The 12878-nt window shown below is 40.2% G+C and overlaps 1 protein-coding gene across 5 annotated transcripts in view; it reads left to right on the top strand.

Moving 5' to 3' along the window:
- The window catches only part of STX11 (syntaxin 11), a 37825-nt gene extending 26048 nt beyond the window's left edge, over window positions 1–11777 (top strand). For all 5 annotated transcript variants that reach the window (XM_031667367.1, XM_021937753.2, XM_021937755.2 and 2 more), the window contains one exon: window positions 9751–11777. In XM_031667367.1, the coding sequence (XP_031523227.1) occupies window positions 9756–10619 (864 nt within the window). In that variant the 5' untranslated portion in view covers window positions 9751–9755 and the 3' untranslated portion in view covers window positions 10620–11777. The remainder of the gene's footprint in view (window positions 1–9750) is intronic.
- Window positions 11778–12878: the final 1101 nt, after the last annotated feature.

Raw genomic sequence — 12878 nt, 5'->3', positions numbered from 1 at the left:
TTTTTAAAAAAGCAAGGAAGTGTGTCCATACATTTTAGAAGAGGATTTCCAACAAAGATAAGTAGATGCCTTTGACATTTGAAGGGAGAAACTTCAGTTACTGTAAAGGTTACTTACATGGAAAACCCTCATGCATTGATGATGTTAGATAACTCAGATATTTCTGTACCTTCTGTAAAAGATATCAGCCATATATAAGAATATTTTTTTTCTGGAAGAATTTAACAGGAGTAACCAGGCAATGAGACTAGAATAAGTGGCTCAAAGGACACTGTTTACGAGAAGGGGGAATAGATAAAGGAATGTAAAAGTTATGTGAACTTTTCCTTAACTGGTGTTATAAGCTGGAAAAGAAAAGTTCATTGATGATTCTGGAAGCTCCATGGATTTCTCCCTTTAAAAGATACTTCATGGAATAGTTACAAAATATAAAGGAATTACTTAAAGGCATATACATTTTCCAGCTGGACTCAAAATCTATTCCCCATCATTTTTTAAACATAGATCTTCAGTGTGTTTTCCAGGCAAAATTTTGCTTCACATTCTAGGGCCAAAGGGAAATCAGATGTAAGATTACAACAACTGTTTTGGTTTGTAAATACTAATAGAGATACAAGTGGAAAAACTTGCATAGATGACTTGAGCCTTGAGCCTTGACCCTTGGGTGCCCCTGTCTTTATCCCTTAGAAAGCTCATCTACTGGCTGGGCGCAGTGGCTCACGCCTGTAATCCCTAGCACTTGGGGAGGCTGAGGCAGGCGGATCACAAGGTCAGGAGTTTGAGACCAGCCTGGCCAATATAGTGAAATCCCAACTCTACTAAAAATACAAAAAAAAATTAGCTGGGCATGGTGGCGCACACCTCTAATCCCAATAGGAGGCTGAAGCAGGAGAATTGCTTGAACCTGAAAGGCGGAGGTTGTAGTGAGCCAAGATCACATCATTGCACTCCAGCCTGGGAGTCGTTTTTTTTCTTTCTCAAAAAAAAAAAAAAAAGAAAGAAAGAAAGCTCATCTACTGTCCTTTCCTGTTGTGGCTTCTATGCACCCGACTGTAAACTTTATGTCTCCAAGTATCTGTGCTCTGTTATTTCACAGAGTTAATAATTTTATGGATTTTTGGAAAGTTGTGGTGACTTACTCCCTGTTTTTAGGGCTGTAACCACTGAAGTGTTGCAATGTTGGGGAAACTGATATGAAGAAACTTGTGTGGGAAAGAAAGTAGTGATTCTAGTGGTGACAATATTTCCATGTGTTAATCCAGATCTAAGAATTAGATGCTAATAATTGTTCCTAATAGAAAAGCTCAATTAGGGAATACGTTTTCTATTAGACTAACGATTTTAAAAGAAACTTGTGGTGAGTTTAGGAAAAAGAAGCTAGTGTAGCTTTGTGGATTACAGATGGACCCTCAAGTCACACTTTTGGGATTTCTATCTCAACTCCATAACTGTGTGACTTTAGGCAAACTGCTTAAACTCATTAGGTCTCAAACCTGTAGACTGGGGATGATAATACCTCATAAGGCATAAATGAGTTAATACCTGCACATTGCTGGCACTGCATTTGGCATTTTACAAATACTTAATAAATGTTTACTGTAGAGCAGAATATATGAAACCTACACAGGAGTAGCTGCTTTGATTTCCCGTGCATTTCTACAGAAAGCATCTGAAAGCATATTGCTAAAAGTGAAATCCCAACTGCCCACTGGCTGTTTATCAACTGTGCAGATCAAACTGCCTTTTTCTGTTCACACACTGGCAGAAAATTCTGATTGAGGAAACTGAAAAGTGAATTATGTCAGAGGGCATCAAATGAGTAGAGTGATTGAAAAGTAGAGACTATCTCCTCCAGGAATGCTTTGAATAACTCCTACCTGCTTTCTGCTTTAGAGCAAAGACAAAGCAAGAGACATTTAAAAATGATTTCTTCTAGCCTCAGACTTTTATCGTTATTAAACCATTTCAATTAATACTCTTCAACCTTTCAAATTTTGCTTTGAATGAGCCCTAAGACAATATTAAACGTGTTCTTGCCCAATGCACTTTAAGATACGATACAAGGTTTTTTTGTTTTTGTTTTTGTTTTTTTTTTAAATTAACTTTGGAGCAGCAAGAAAACTAGAACTATTCATTAGGAACTTTTTAGTTTTAACCTGTAATGTTTAGATATTCAAAGAATAGTGTTTCCCTCTGTATCAGTCTGTTTTCATGCTGCTGATAAAGACATACCGGAGATTGGGCAATTTACAAAAGAAAGAGGTTTAATGGACTTACAGTTCCACATGGCTGGGGAGACCTCACAATCATGGTGAGGCAATGGTGAGGCATGGTGAATGCAAGAAGAGCAAGTCACATCATATGTGGATGGCGGCAGACAGAGTGAAAAAGACGCAAAAGCAGAAACCCCTAATAAAACCATCCGATCTCATGATACTTATTCACTACCACCAGAACAGTATGGGGGAAACCACCCCCATGATTCAATTATCTCCCACTGGGTCCCTCCCGCAACACATAGGAATTATGGGAGTACAATTCAAGATGAGATTTGAGTGGGGACATAGAGCCAAACCATATCACCCTCTTAGATGTGTCATTTTAAATATCAAGAAACAGAGCACCAGTTTTACTCATTTGAGTGAAATTATTGTTTGTGAACCTGTTGGGGAAAGTCCGTTTGTTGTTCTTTAAGGGCTGTGTTACTATGGGGTATGCTGGAAAGGAACTGCTAAATTACAATGACACTGTACCTGTAGAATTTCCAGGTGCCTCTGGTGGCGGGGATTTCTGGGCAGGAGAGACTGGATGAGGTGGTTGAGAAAGGTGTACACAGGGCGACCCCATGGGGCTGTGCAGGTTGTGATCTCACCATGGATGAGAGAGGCTGGCAATCCAACCATGCTCAGCTCACCAGGCCACATGCCCTGGAGCAGGGCTGCATCCATCCACAGAAAGGGGCCCTTTCCTAGCTTTCACAAAGATACTATATAAGCCGTACACAAAGCCTCATTAAGGCACCCAATAGACCAATAGTGGACCTTCTGATTTGTAATAGTCACTTTAATCATACTTTTACAATTGGTATAAAATTAGGACATAGGAGATATGTCATAGAATCTGAAAATCAGACCTTGGGTACCGTGGGGAAGTCCTGTATGGAGTGTATATCTTGGGGACAGGATCTGTTTTGCTTCTGAAATAACTGAATTCCATTTGCAAAGACTCTCTCTCTTTCTTTCTCTTTCTGTTTCTCTCTCTCTCGGTCTCTCTCTCTCTGTGTGTGTGTGTGTGTGTGTGTGAGAGAGAGAGAGAGAGATGTGTGCGTGTTTCTGTATCTATAAGCTGATCCCCATAATAAGCTTCACAAGGTTTGCTGTGTGCCTTGAGCTTGTCTGTATTGCATATTCCCATATCTGAAAATTTCTCACTACTTGTAAAATCATTTTAACATCTTGCTGTGAAACGGGAAAAGGTTTGTTTCCTGGTTTTGGCAAAATTTGCTGAATGCATATGTTAGTCTTTTGGGGCTGCCTAATAAAGCTTCCCCTTTATGATCGGAGAGATACTATATATTTCATTTATAAATGATTCCCTTAGAGGCATGTTGGGAACAATGACTTTCACAGTTGTTCTTTGCAGCATCCAGTGTCTTCATTATTGATGTGTGATATGGTGTGGCTGTGTCCTCACCAAATCTCAACTTGAATCGTATCTCCCAGAATTCCCATGTGTTATGGGAGGGACCCAGGGAAAGGTAATTGAATCACAGGGGTTGGTCTTCCCTGTGCTATTCTTGTGATAGTGAATAAGTTTCACGAGATCTGATGGGTTTATCAGGGGTTTCTGCTTTTGCTCCTTCCTCATTTTCTCTTGCCACCACCATGTCAGAAGTGCCTTTCACCTCCCACCGTGACTCTGGGGCCTCCCCAGCCATGTGGAACTGTAAGTACAATTAAACCTCTTTTCTTCCCAGTCTTGGGTATGTCTTTATCAGCAGTGTGAAAACAGACTAATACAATGTGGTTGTCATCTCCACTCTTTGGTCTTCTGAGGTAGGCAGAAACCTGCTTTCTGAATTGTTCCTTCCTGATATGACAGAAAATTTTAAGATTCTATGTGCCAAATATAGTAGGCTCTTCAAAGCAGGATCTAAGTCTCAATGGCTAGAACATTTAACTAATAGAATATCACCATCCTTCCTTGTTCCCTGTGAATGCTATCAGAGAATTTATTCATGTACCTGAGGGTGCCTCATCATAGCTCAGTTTTCTATTTTATTCATACTCTCCTTTAGTCAATGCCTGCAACAATTACAATTTTCCATCATAAAATGAAGGGATCAGAATAAACTATTTCAAACATTCTTGATTCCTTTTCCTTTTGAGCTTCAGAGATTGTTTTTATGAGAATGAGTTTTCAGCTGACTTTCTTATTTAGCCTCCATACCAGGGAGCCAGAAGGCAGTGCTTATGAAAGCTACCATCTTTCCAGTGGGCGAGAGAGGCCAGTAGCTACCCCTTTTCCTTCCCTATCAGTTTTTTGCTCATCGAGACTGCCCCCAAGCTATAGGAATTATTATAAGTTTTCCAGAATTGCATGATAATTATGAATAAAAAGCTGATATGGGTCAGGTGCAGTGGCTTATGCCTGTAATACCAGAACTTTGGGAGGCCGAGGCAGGTGGATCACCTGAGATCAAGAGTTTGAGACCAGCTTAGCCAGCATGGTGAAACCTCGTCTCTATTAAAAGTACAAAACTTAGCTAGGCATGGTAGTGCATGCCTGTAATTAAAGCTGCACAGGAGGCTAAGGCAGAAGAATCACTTGAACCCGGGAGGTGGAGGTTGCAGTGAGCCGAGATTGTACCACTGCACTCCAGCCTGGGCAACAGAGCAAGATCACCTCAAAAAAAAAAAAAAAAAAAAAAAAAAGCTGACATGATAGGTAGGTATCTATGGAATGGGTCACAAATTTGGGTATGCATTACAATCAGCTGGAGATCATCCTAGGCCTACCAAATCAGAAACTCTAGGTGCCCAGGCATCTGTAATCTTTGAAGCTCTCCAGATGATTCTATCACCTCCTGCAGACTGAGGACCACTGAGCTGCCATCATCTCTTTGTTCCTTTGTTTTCTCTTACGCAAAACTTCATTGCTCAATGAAAAAAGGCTTAAGCAATTCCCTCTTCCTTCCTTATTGGATCTAGTTTTCAGTACAGATTATATGCATGCCTGAAAAGAAAATTAGAAAGCAGAAGCAGATTTTTGGTAGTTGGTTATCAATTTTCTTTTGAATCCTTTACCTCCATGCAAATCGAAGCAGGACTTATTTTTTAGCAACTTGATTAATGCAATTTACCAAAGTTTATTACACTATCCTTTATTATAATAGGACAGGAAGGTCGGTGGAATTGTCTTATTTTTCTTTCTCATTTACCATAGTTCTCTTTCTAGGAATTCATAGTACAGAATCAAGCTATGGGATATATAGGTTATTTTGATGCTCTATTTGTGCCCACTTCTATATTTTTGTAAAACTTCAGCAATGTGTACACTTTTAACCTTTTAGGAGACATTCTTAGGAATAGCAGTCTCTTCATTGACTCTCTATTGTACTTTTCCTAATGTTTGCTCCCTGGTGACCAGAAGACCTTCTATGTCAGTGCAGGCAACTCATCTGAGGCTGGCTGAGCCAAGAAAGGTGGGCAGGAAGGCAAGGTGAAGGCCCCATTCTCTCCTTCTTGACCACACCTCAATAGAGAATCTTTACATCTCCTGTACCCTTTCTTTTTCTCTTATTAGCACATTATGGACTTGCGCCTTCACATGAGCTTGGGCCCTTACCTGTTTTATAATTTGTTATCTATGAATTTATGGTTGTTCAATCTTGAGAAGGAATGACTGTCCCTGGACATCTTCCAAAACCATTTTCTATATGGTTGAATTGTATTCGACTCTTCATATTGTGATGAGATGATTTCCCCTAATAGCTTTTTAATGGCTCTAGGAGAGCAATACAGAGCACAGGACCTGTCTAGGATGAGCAGGATACCTACAAATGATCCCTAGTGCCACAGGGCATGGCACAGTCCCTTATCTCTACCCATTTCCTTTCATTGAAGTGCCTTGTAAGGCTTGGCCAAGATGTAAGGAAGGAAGGAAGGCATCTGTCACCTATTCTTGCCTTGTTCATCAAAATGCATCCATTCCATCTCATCCACTTGTTGCAAGGTAGACTATATTGGGTACTAACTTAAGCAGATGGGTTTAGCTCAACTCTATGCAAACTAGCTAATGTGCTTTCCCCAGGTAGCACAAAATGTTAACTTGATTGCAATGCATAGACTAAGTTGCTAAGGAGTTAGTCCTTTAAACAAATAGTGTTTATTGTTTTGTATGGGTTTTAAAATTATGAAATCTGTATAGACATTATAAAAATTTTGGAAAATACAGAAAAGCAAAAGGAAGCAATTTAAACCATGTATAATTCCACAACTGAAAGAAAACTATAGTTAACATTTTGATGTGTATTTTTCAAGTCTGTGTTTCAGAATGCTGCACATTCTCTTTCTCCATAACTACTTTTTCTGCCTAACAGAGTATAAATGCTTTTCATGCCATTAGATAGCCTTCTAAACTCTGTGACTCATGTAGAAGCCAGGACCTCATTATTGTGCATTCAACTTATTTCTGAATTTCTGTAAAAACAAGGTGGTGATTAAAATATTTAGAGCAATGAATTTCATACACTTTTGCATTATATCTTTAGAATAAATGCACATGTCAAAACAAATGCACACTTGAAAAGCTTTTGATACATATTACTAAACTCTTCCAGAAAGATTCTATCAATTACCAATTTTTAAAAATAATTAATAGACTTTATTTGCAAAATCATTAAGTTGCAAAAACAAAGACACCACAGGAGTTTTAAATTAGACTATTTTTTTAATCTAGAAGAAAATTTAATTTAATTGCTTAGTTCAGCAGAACCTGAGAGAGGTCTCAGGACCCTGAATGATAATATTGATTATATTATTTTATTTTATTTCATGTTTTTAAGTTCCGGGGTACAGGTGCAAGATGTGCAGGTTTGTTACATAGGTAAATATGTACCATGGTGGTTTGCTGCACAGATCATCCCATCACCTAGGTATTAAGCCCAGCAAGCATCAGCTCTTTTCCCTAATGCTCTCCCCTCCCCCGCCCTTCCCCGACAGGCCCCACTATGCGTTATTCCCCTCCCTGTGTCCAGGTGTTCTCATTGTTCAGCTGCCATTTGTAAGTGAGAACATGCAGTGTTTGGTTTTCTGTTCATGCATTACTTTGCTGAAGATAATGGCTTCCAGCTTCATCCATGTCCCTGCAAAGAACATGATCTCATTCCTCTTTATGGCTGTATAGTACAGTCTAACATTGATGGGCATTTGGGTTGGTTCTGTGTCTCTGCTATTGTGAGTAGGGCTGCAGTGAACATTCACATGCATGTGTCTTTATAATAGAATGATTTATATTCCTTTGGGTGTATACTCAGGAATGGGATTGCTGGCTCAAATGGTATTTCTGGTTCTAAATCTTTGAGGAATTGCCACACTGTCTTCCACAATGGTTGAACTAATTTACATTCCCACCAACAGTGTTAAAGCATTCCTATTTCTCCACAGCCTCCACCAGCATCTGTTGTTTCTTGACATTTTAATAGTCACCATTCTGACTGGCATGAGATGGAATTACCAGTATGTTTTAAGAGTTCCCAGAATGCTTACCCATTTGAAAAATTATTGTTTTTTAAAAACTCATGCTAACTCTGTGGGCAAAAAAATTCTCAGCAGTTTAATTTGCATTTCCTTGTTTAATACAGAAGTCTTTTGTGACTATATTTTTATACTTTTGCTAAGGATTATTTCGTGCAGTGGTTAAGTGGTGCTGTTCTAAAGCCTGAGTGTTCACTTACTGGTGACCTTGAGTAAATTCCTTGATCTCCCTATGGTCACACCAACTCTGATAATGGCAGTACCTACTCATAGAATCTGTGTGAAGACTAAAGAGGGTATCACATGAAAGATGCCTAGAAAATATCAGGCATATATAACATACGTTTATGTTCTCTGTCATTTATATCTTCTCTGAATTGCCCTTTCACTGTCTTGGGGTAAGTAGATTTTTTGGTAGCTTAGAAATATATATATTAAGTATCTTAACCCATTGTCTGTCATATATTATAATTTCTCCCCAGTTGGTGGTTTGTCTTTCAATTTTGTTCAAAGTGAGGAAACAGCTGAATATCAAGAAATTCAGACCAAGTGAAGGCATAGTTTTGGTCCTGGATCTTTATTCTGCCTGTCAACCATACTGCTAGGAGAATCATCTTCCCCATCATTGAGAACGTCTGGTATTGATTATAGCCACCAGATATCAGAAATGGTGGCACTTTAAGCAGCTTATATTGTTATATTAAAAATCACCATCATAGAATAAAACTTCTGCTTAATTTATGTAAATGATGATCACGGTAGATGAAAGGCCATGGTTAATATTTCACCATTTTCCATTTATCACCAAATCCAACTTGTCAGCATTCCATTAGTGGTGATATAAAATGAATTACTTCAACTTGAAAGAAGCTTTTAATTTGAGACCAAGAACCCTGATAGACTGTGTAACCATTAAGTGTTATTACTTTTCCCCTCTTTGCTGCAAATTGTGTAGTAGAAAAGGAATCTTTCTCATCATGAAGTCTCATGTATAAACTCAAGATGTTCCCTATATTAGCATATATACATGCTACTAAAAATGGAAGTTTTTTACTTCACTGAAAAACAATATGGACATAGAGACTATTACTTTGCCTTATTAAGCAGACTATTACTTTGCCTAATTACCAGAACCATCCTTGTAAAAACATGAACATTCTGCCTGAGCTGCCAATTTGTTTCAAAAAGGTATTAAAAGTGGGCAAACATTGCTGCTACATGATGAATGAATGGGAATGTGTTATATTATTGCTACTAGGCCACATATGATTGGAATTTTCCATATAAAAGCATTTTAAAAAGCAGTGTTATTTACAATGATTATCATTAGGGAATGATACTGAAAAGAGGAGTCAGGAAACCTCAACTTCTAAATTTTACACTTAGATTTCTGTATTTTGTTGTTGTCATTTTACCTTAAGCATGTTTTACTTTTATAACATCTTTAAGAGAAAAAAAATTAAATCATGATTTGCATGGTAACTATTTTAAGAGTTGTTAGTATGTACAGGAGGGGATGCTTACCAGTGCTGAAATAGACACAAAATAGGCAACATTTAGATGTTGGCCCCAAGGCCTTGTAGATTGTCCTCAATTAAAAATGCTTAAGTTTGCAAGTCTTTCTTCTTTCTTCTTTTTTTTTTTTTTCTGTGTCTGTTTTAATTTGTGATGATTGAAAAACATAAAGCAAGAAAAAGAGATGGTTTCTCAATGCAATCTAAAATTTTAAATTGTTGATTGAGTTCTAGACGGCTATGATACTGAACTGCAGGTGCATATGGGCCTTAAAATGCAACTGTTTCATGTTGTCCAGTCATCTTATTTATTTCCTTGTAAGCAAAATGTCAGAAGATTTAGCTCCTTTAGTGCACTTATTTCCCACACCTAGGAATAAAAAATTGGGACTGCTGAGTAAAATGTTAAGTTTCAATCCCTTGAAGGCAAATACTTGACTCTCAGTAGAGAAATTTAACTGAATTATCTCTACTTGCAGGCAAAATGAAAGACCGGCTAGCAGAACTTCTGGACTTGTCCAAGCAATATGACCAGCAGTTCCCAGACGGGGACGATGAATTTGACTCGCCCCAGGAGGACATCGTGTTCGAGACGGACCACATCCTGGAGTCCCTGTACCGAGACATCCAGGACATCCAGGATGAAAACCAGTTGCTGGTGGCCGACGTGAAGCGCCTGGGAAAGCAGAACGCCCGCTTCCTCACGTCCATGCGGCGCCTCAGCAGCATCAAGCGCGACACCAACTCCATCGCCAAGGCCATCAAGGCCCGGGGCGAGGTCATCCACTGCAAGCTACGCGCCATGAAGGAGCTGAGCGAGGCCGCCGAGGCCCAGCACGGCCCGCACTCAGCGGTGGCGCGCATCTCGCGGGCGCAGTACAACGCGCTCACCCTCACCTTCCAGCACGCCATGCACGACTACAACCAGGCCGAGATGAAGCAGCGCGACAACTGCAAGATCCGCATCCAGCGCCAGCTGGAGATCATGGGGAAGGACGTCTCGGGCGACCAGATCGAGGACATGTTCGAGCAGGGCAAGTGGGATATGTTCTCCGAGAACCTGCTGGCCGATGTAAAAGGCGCGCGGGCCGCCCTTAACGAGATCGAGAGCCGCCACCGCGAGCTGCTGCGCCTGGAGAGCCGCATCCGCGACGTGCACGAGCTCTTCTTGCAGATGGCAGTGCTGGTGGAGAAGCAGGCCGACACCCTGAACGTCATCGAGCTCAACGTACAAAAGACGGTCGACTACACCGGCCAGGCCAAGGCGCAGGTGCGGAAGGCCGTGCAGTACAAGAAAAAGAACCCCTGCCGGACCCTCTGCTGCTTCTGCTGTCCCTGCCTCAAGTAGCAGGCCGGCCCGGGCCGCCACCGCCCATCCCAGACCATGGAGCACGCTGGGAAGGACGCACCATCTCTGCCCTGCAGGGAGTTGCCCCAACTCTTTCCGGAATTCAGTCTTTAGAGAAGAAACGTGAGGTTCAAGAATTGCAAACAAGCCCGTGCTTGGAAAGATGGTTAGTTGATGCCGTCCAATGGTTCTTCAGTAAAGATAGATTCCTACAAAGTTGTGCAATGTCATTATATGTCACCTTGCACTCTTAGCCTCTAGACAGAAGCCAAGTAAGGAACTGACGCTGTATCTAACTGTAGGGTGAATGTCTGAGGCCTGCCTCCTAATAAAGATTCAAGGAAGGAGTCAGTTGTTCATCTGCTAATAGAATGAACTCATGATGGAAACTTCAGTTCATTTGCTTTGTCCTGAAAATTCCCTGGTTCTGTTCCATTCTGAGCGAAATTGGCCTTGGGAAAAACCACGTTCTTCCTTTCCGATTCTTCATCCGGTCTGTGCTATGCGATTCCTCCCCAAATATGGATCTTATTTCTGCTAATTTCCCCTACTTATTAAAATCACACCAAACACTTACTATTTTCTTATCTCTTTCACTTTTTAAATATCTTTCACCAGGTTATATTTTGGGATTATTTTTCCAAATATTTTTAAGCACTGAATCGAACAAGCACTCAAATTGAAGTATTAGTCATGTTTTATGTATTTTTCACTGATAAAAATTATTTAACATTTTTCTTTTTACTTGATTACATATGCACATGTATTTGTAAATGTAAAATACTAATATTCACTAATGTATGTACATAATGATCAATTGGTTTAACTTCTTTTATGTAAGTACGGTATATAAATTTCAAGAAGAACACTTTTTTGGCTGTTGGTGTTGGTTTGCTTGTTTTGAGTTTGTTTCACTCCAGTTTGCCCCTTCATAGTCCAGTTTGGGTCAAAACTTCATGTTAAACAACTCTGCATTGGTTATGGCAGTAGACTTATGACGGTAGAAAATGTTTACAGAGCTAGAGACAACTAACATTCTTTGAAATACTGCTTTTGTTTTACTGTGGACCATTCCTTTCATGCATTGAAATGGAGAAATTTAAAGTTAAAGAATTCTGTTTTTCAAGCAAGCTTAATAAACATTACATTATACATATATTTTTATACATCTGTCTTGATCATTTAGTTTACTTTCTCAATTATTGTCAAAATTTTTCTTTTTCCTTTTTTTTTTCTTTTTTGAGATGGAGTCTCACTCTGTTGCCTCTGGAGTGCAGTGACGGGACCTCGGCTCACTGCAACCTCTGCCTCCCAGGTTCAAGCGATTCTCCTGACTCAGCCTCCGGAGTAGCTGGGACTACGGGCACATGCCACCATGCCTGACTAATTTTTTGTGTTTTTAGTAGAGACAGTGTTTCACCATGTTAGCCAGGATGGTTTTGATCTCCTGACCTCGTGATCCGCCCGCATCGGCCTCCCAAAGTGCTGGGATTACAGGCGTGAGCCACAGTTCCTGACCTTTTTTTTTTTTCGCTTTTGAGACAGGGTCTCCCTTTGTCACCCAGGCTGAAGTGCAGTGGCATAATCATGGCTTACTGCAGCCTTAACCTCCCAGGCTCAAGTGATACTCGCACCTCAGCCTGCAAATAGCTGAGACTACAGATATGTGCCACCATGCCTGGCTAATTTTTGTATTTTCTGTAGACACAGGGTTTGCCATGTTGTCCAGGCTGGTCTCAAACTTGCGAGCTTGAGCAACCCGCCCACGTTGGCCTCCCAAAGTGCTGAGACTACAGGCCTGAGCCACTGCTTCTGGCCAAATTTTTTTTCTTCTAGCTACTTGAGGCTGCCACATCTGGATGGAACTGAGTGGAGGGGGAAAGAATGAAAAACTCAAAAGAGTTCCCATGAGGGTGTCTTGCTTTCTCTCCTGAGTTACAATACTTCAGCAAAATCATCAGGCTTTAGAGATATGGTGTAGTCTGCTAACTTTTTAATGCCCTTACCCACATTTACCATGTTTCCTGGCCTGCCTCTGTGTCAACTCTTAGCTCTTCCTAATCATTATTTAATACATGAGTGAGTTTAGTAGTGATCATATTTCTCAGGTCCTTCAGAAGGTGGAATTTTAAAATAAGTAGAAGGAAGAGTATATGAATTCTTTGGCGCTCACTCCCTGACTTGCTTATGGCCAGGACAATCTATCCCCTGTATCTAATTTTAATTTCATGGTTAAATTTGAGAATTGTGGAAACCAAG

Source organism: Papio anubis, chromosome 6 (genome assembly GCF_008728515.1).
Source record: "Papio anubis isolate 15944 chromosome 6, Panubis1.0, whole genome shotgun sequence".
Lineage (NCBI taxonomy): Eukaryota > Metazoa > Chordata > Mammalia > Primates > Cercopithecidae > Papio > Papio anubis.
Note: the sequence above shows the minus strand (reverse complement) of the source record. Positions and strands in the feature narration are given on the sequence as shown.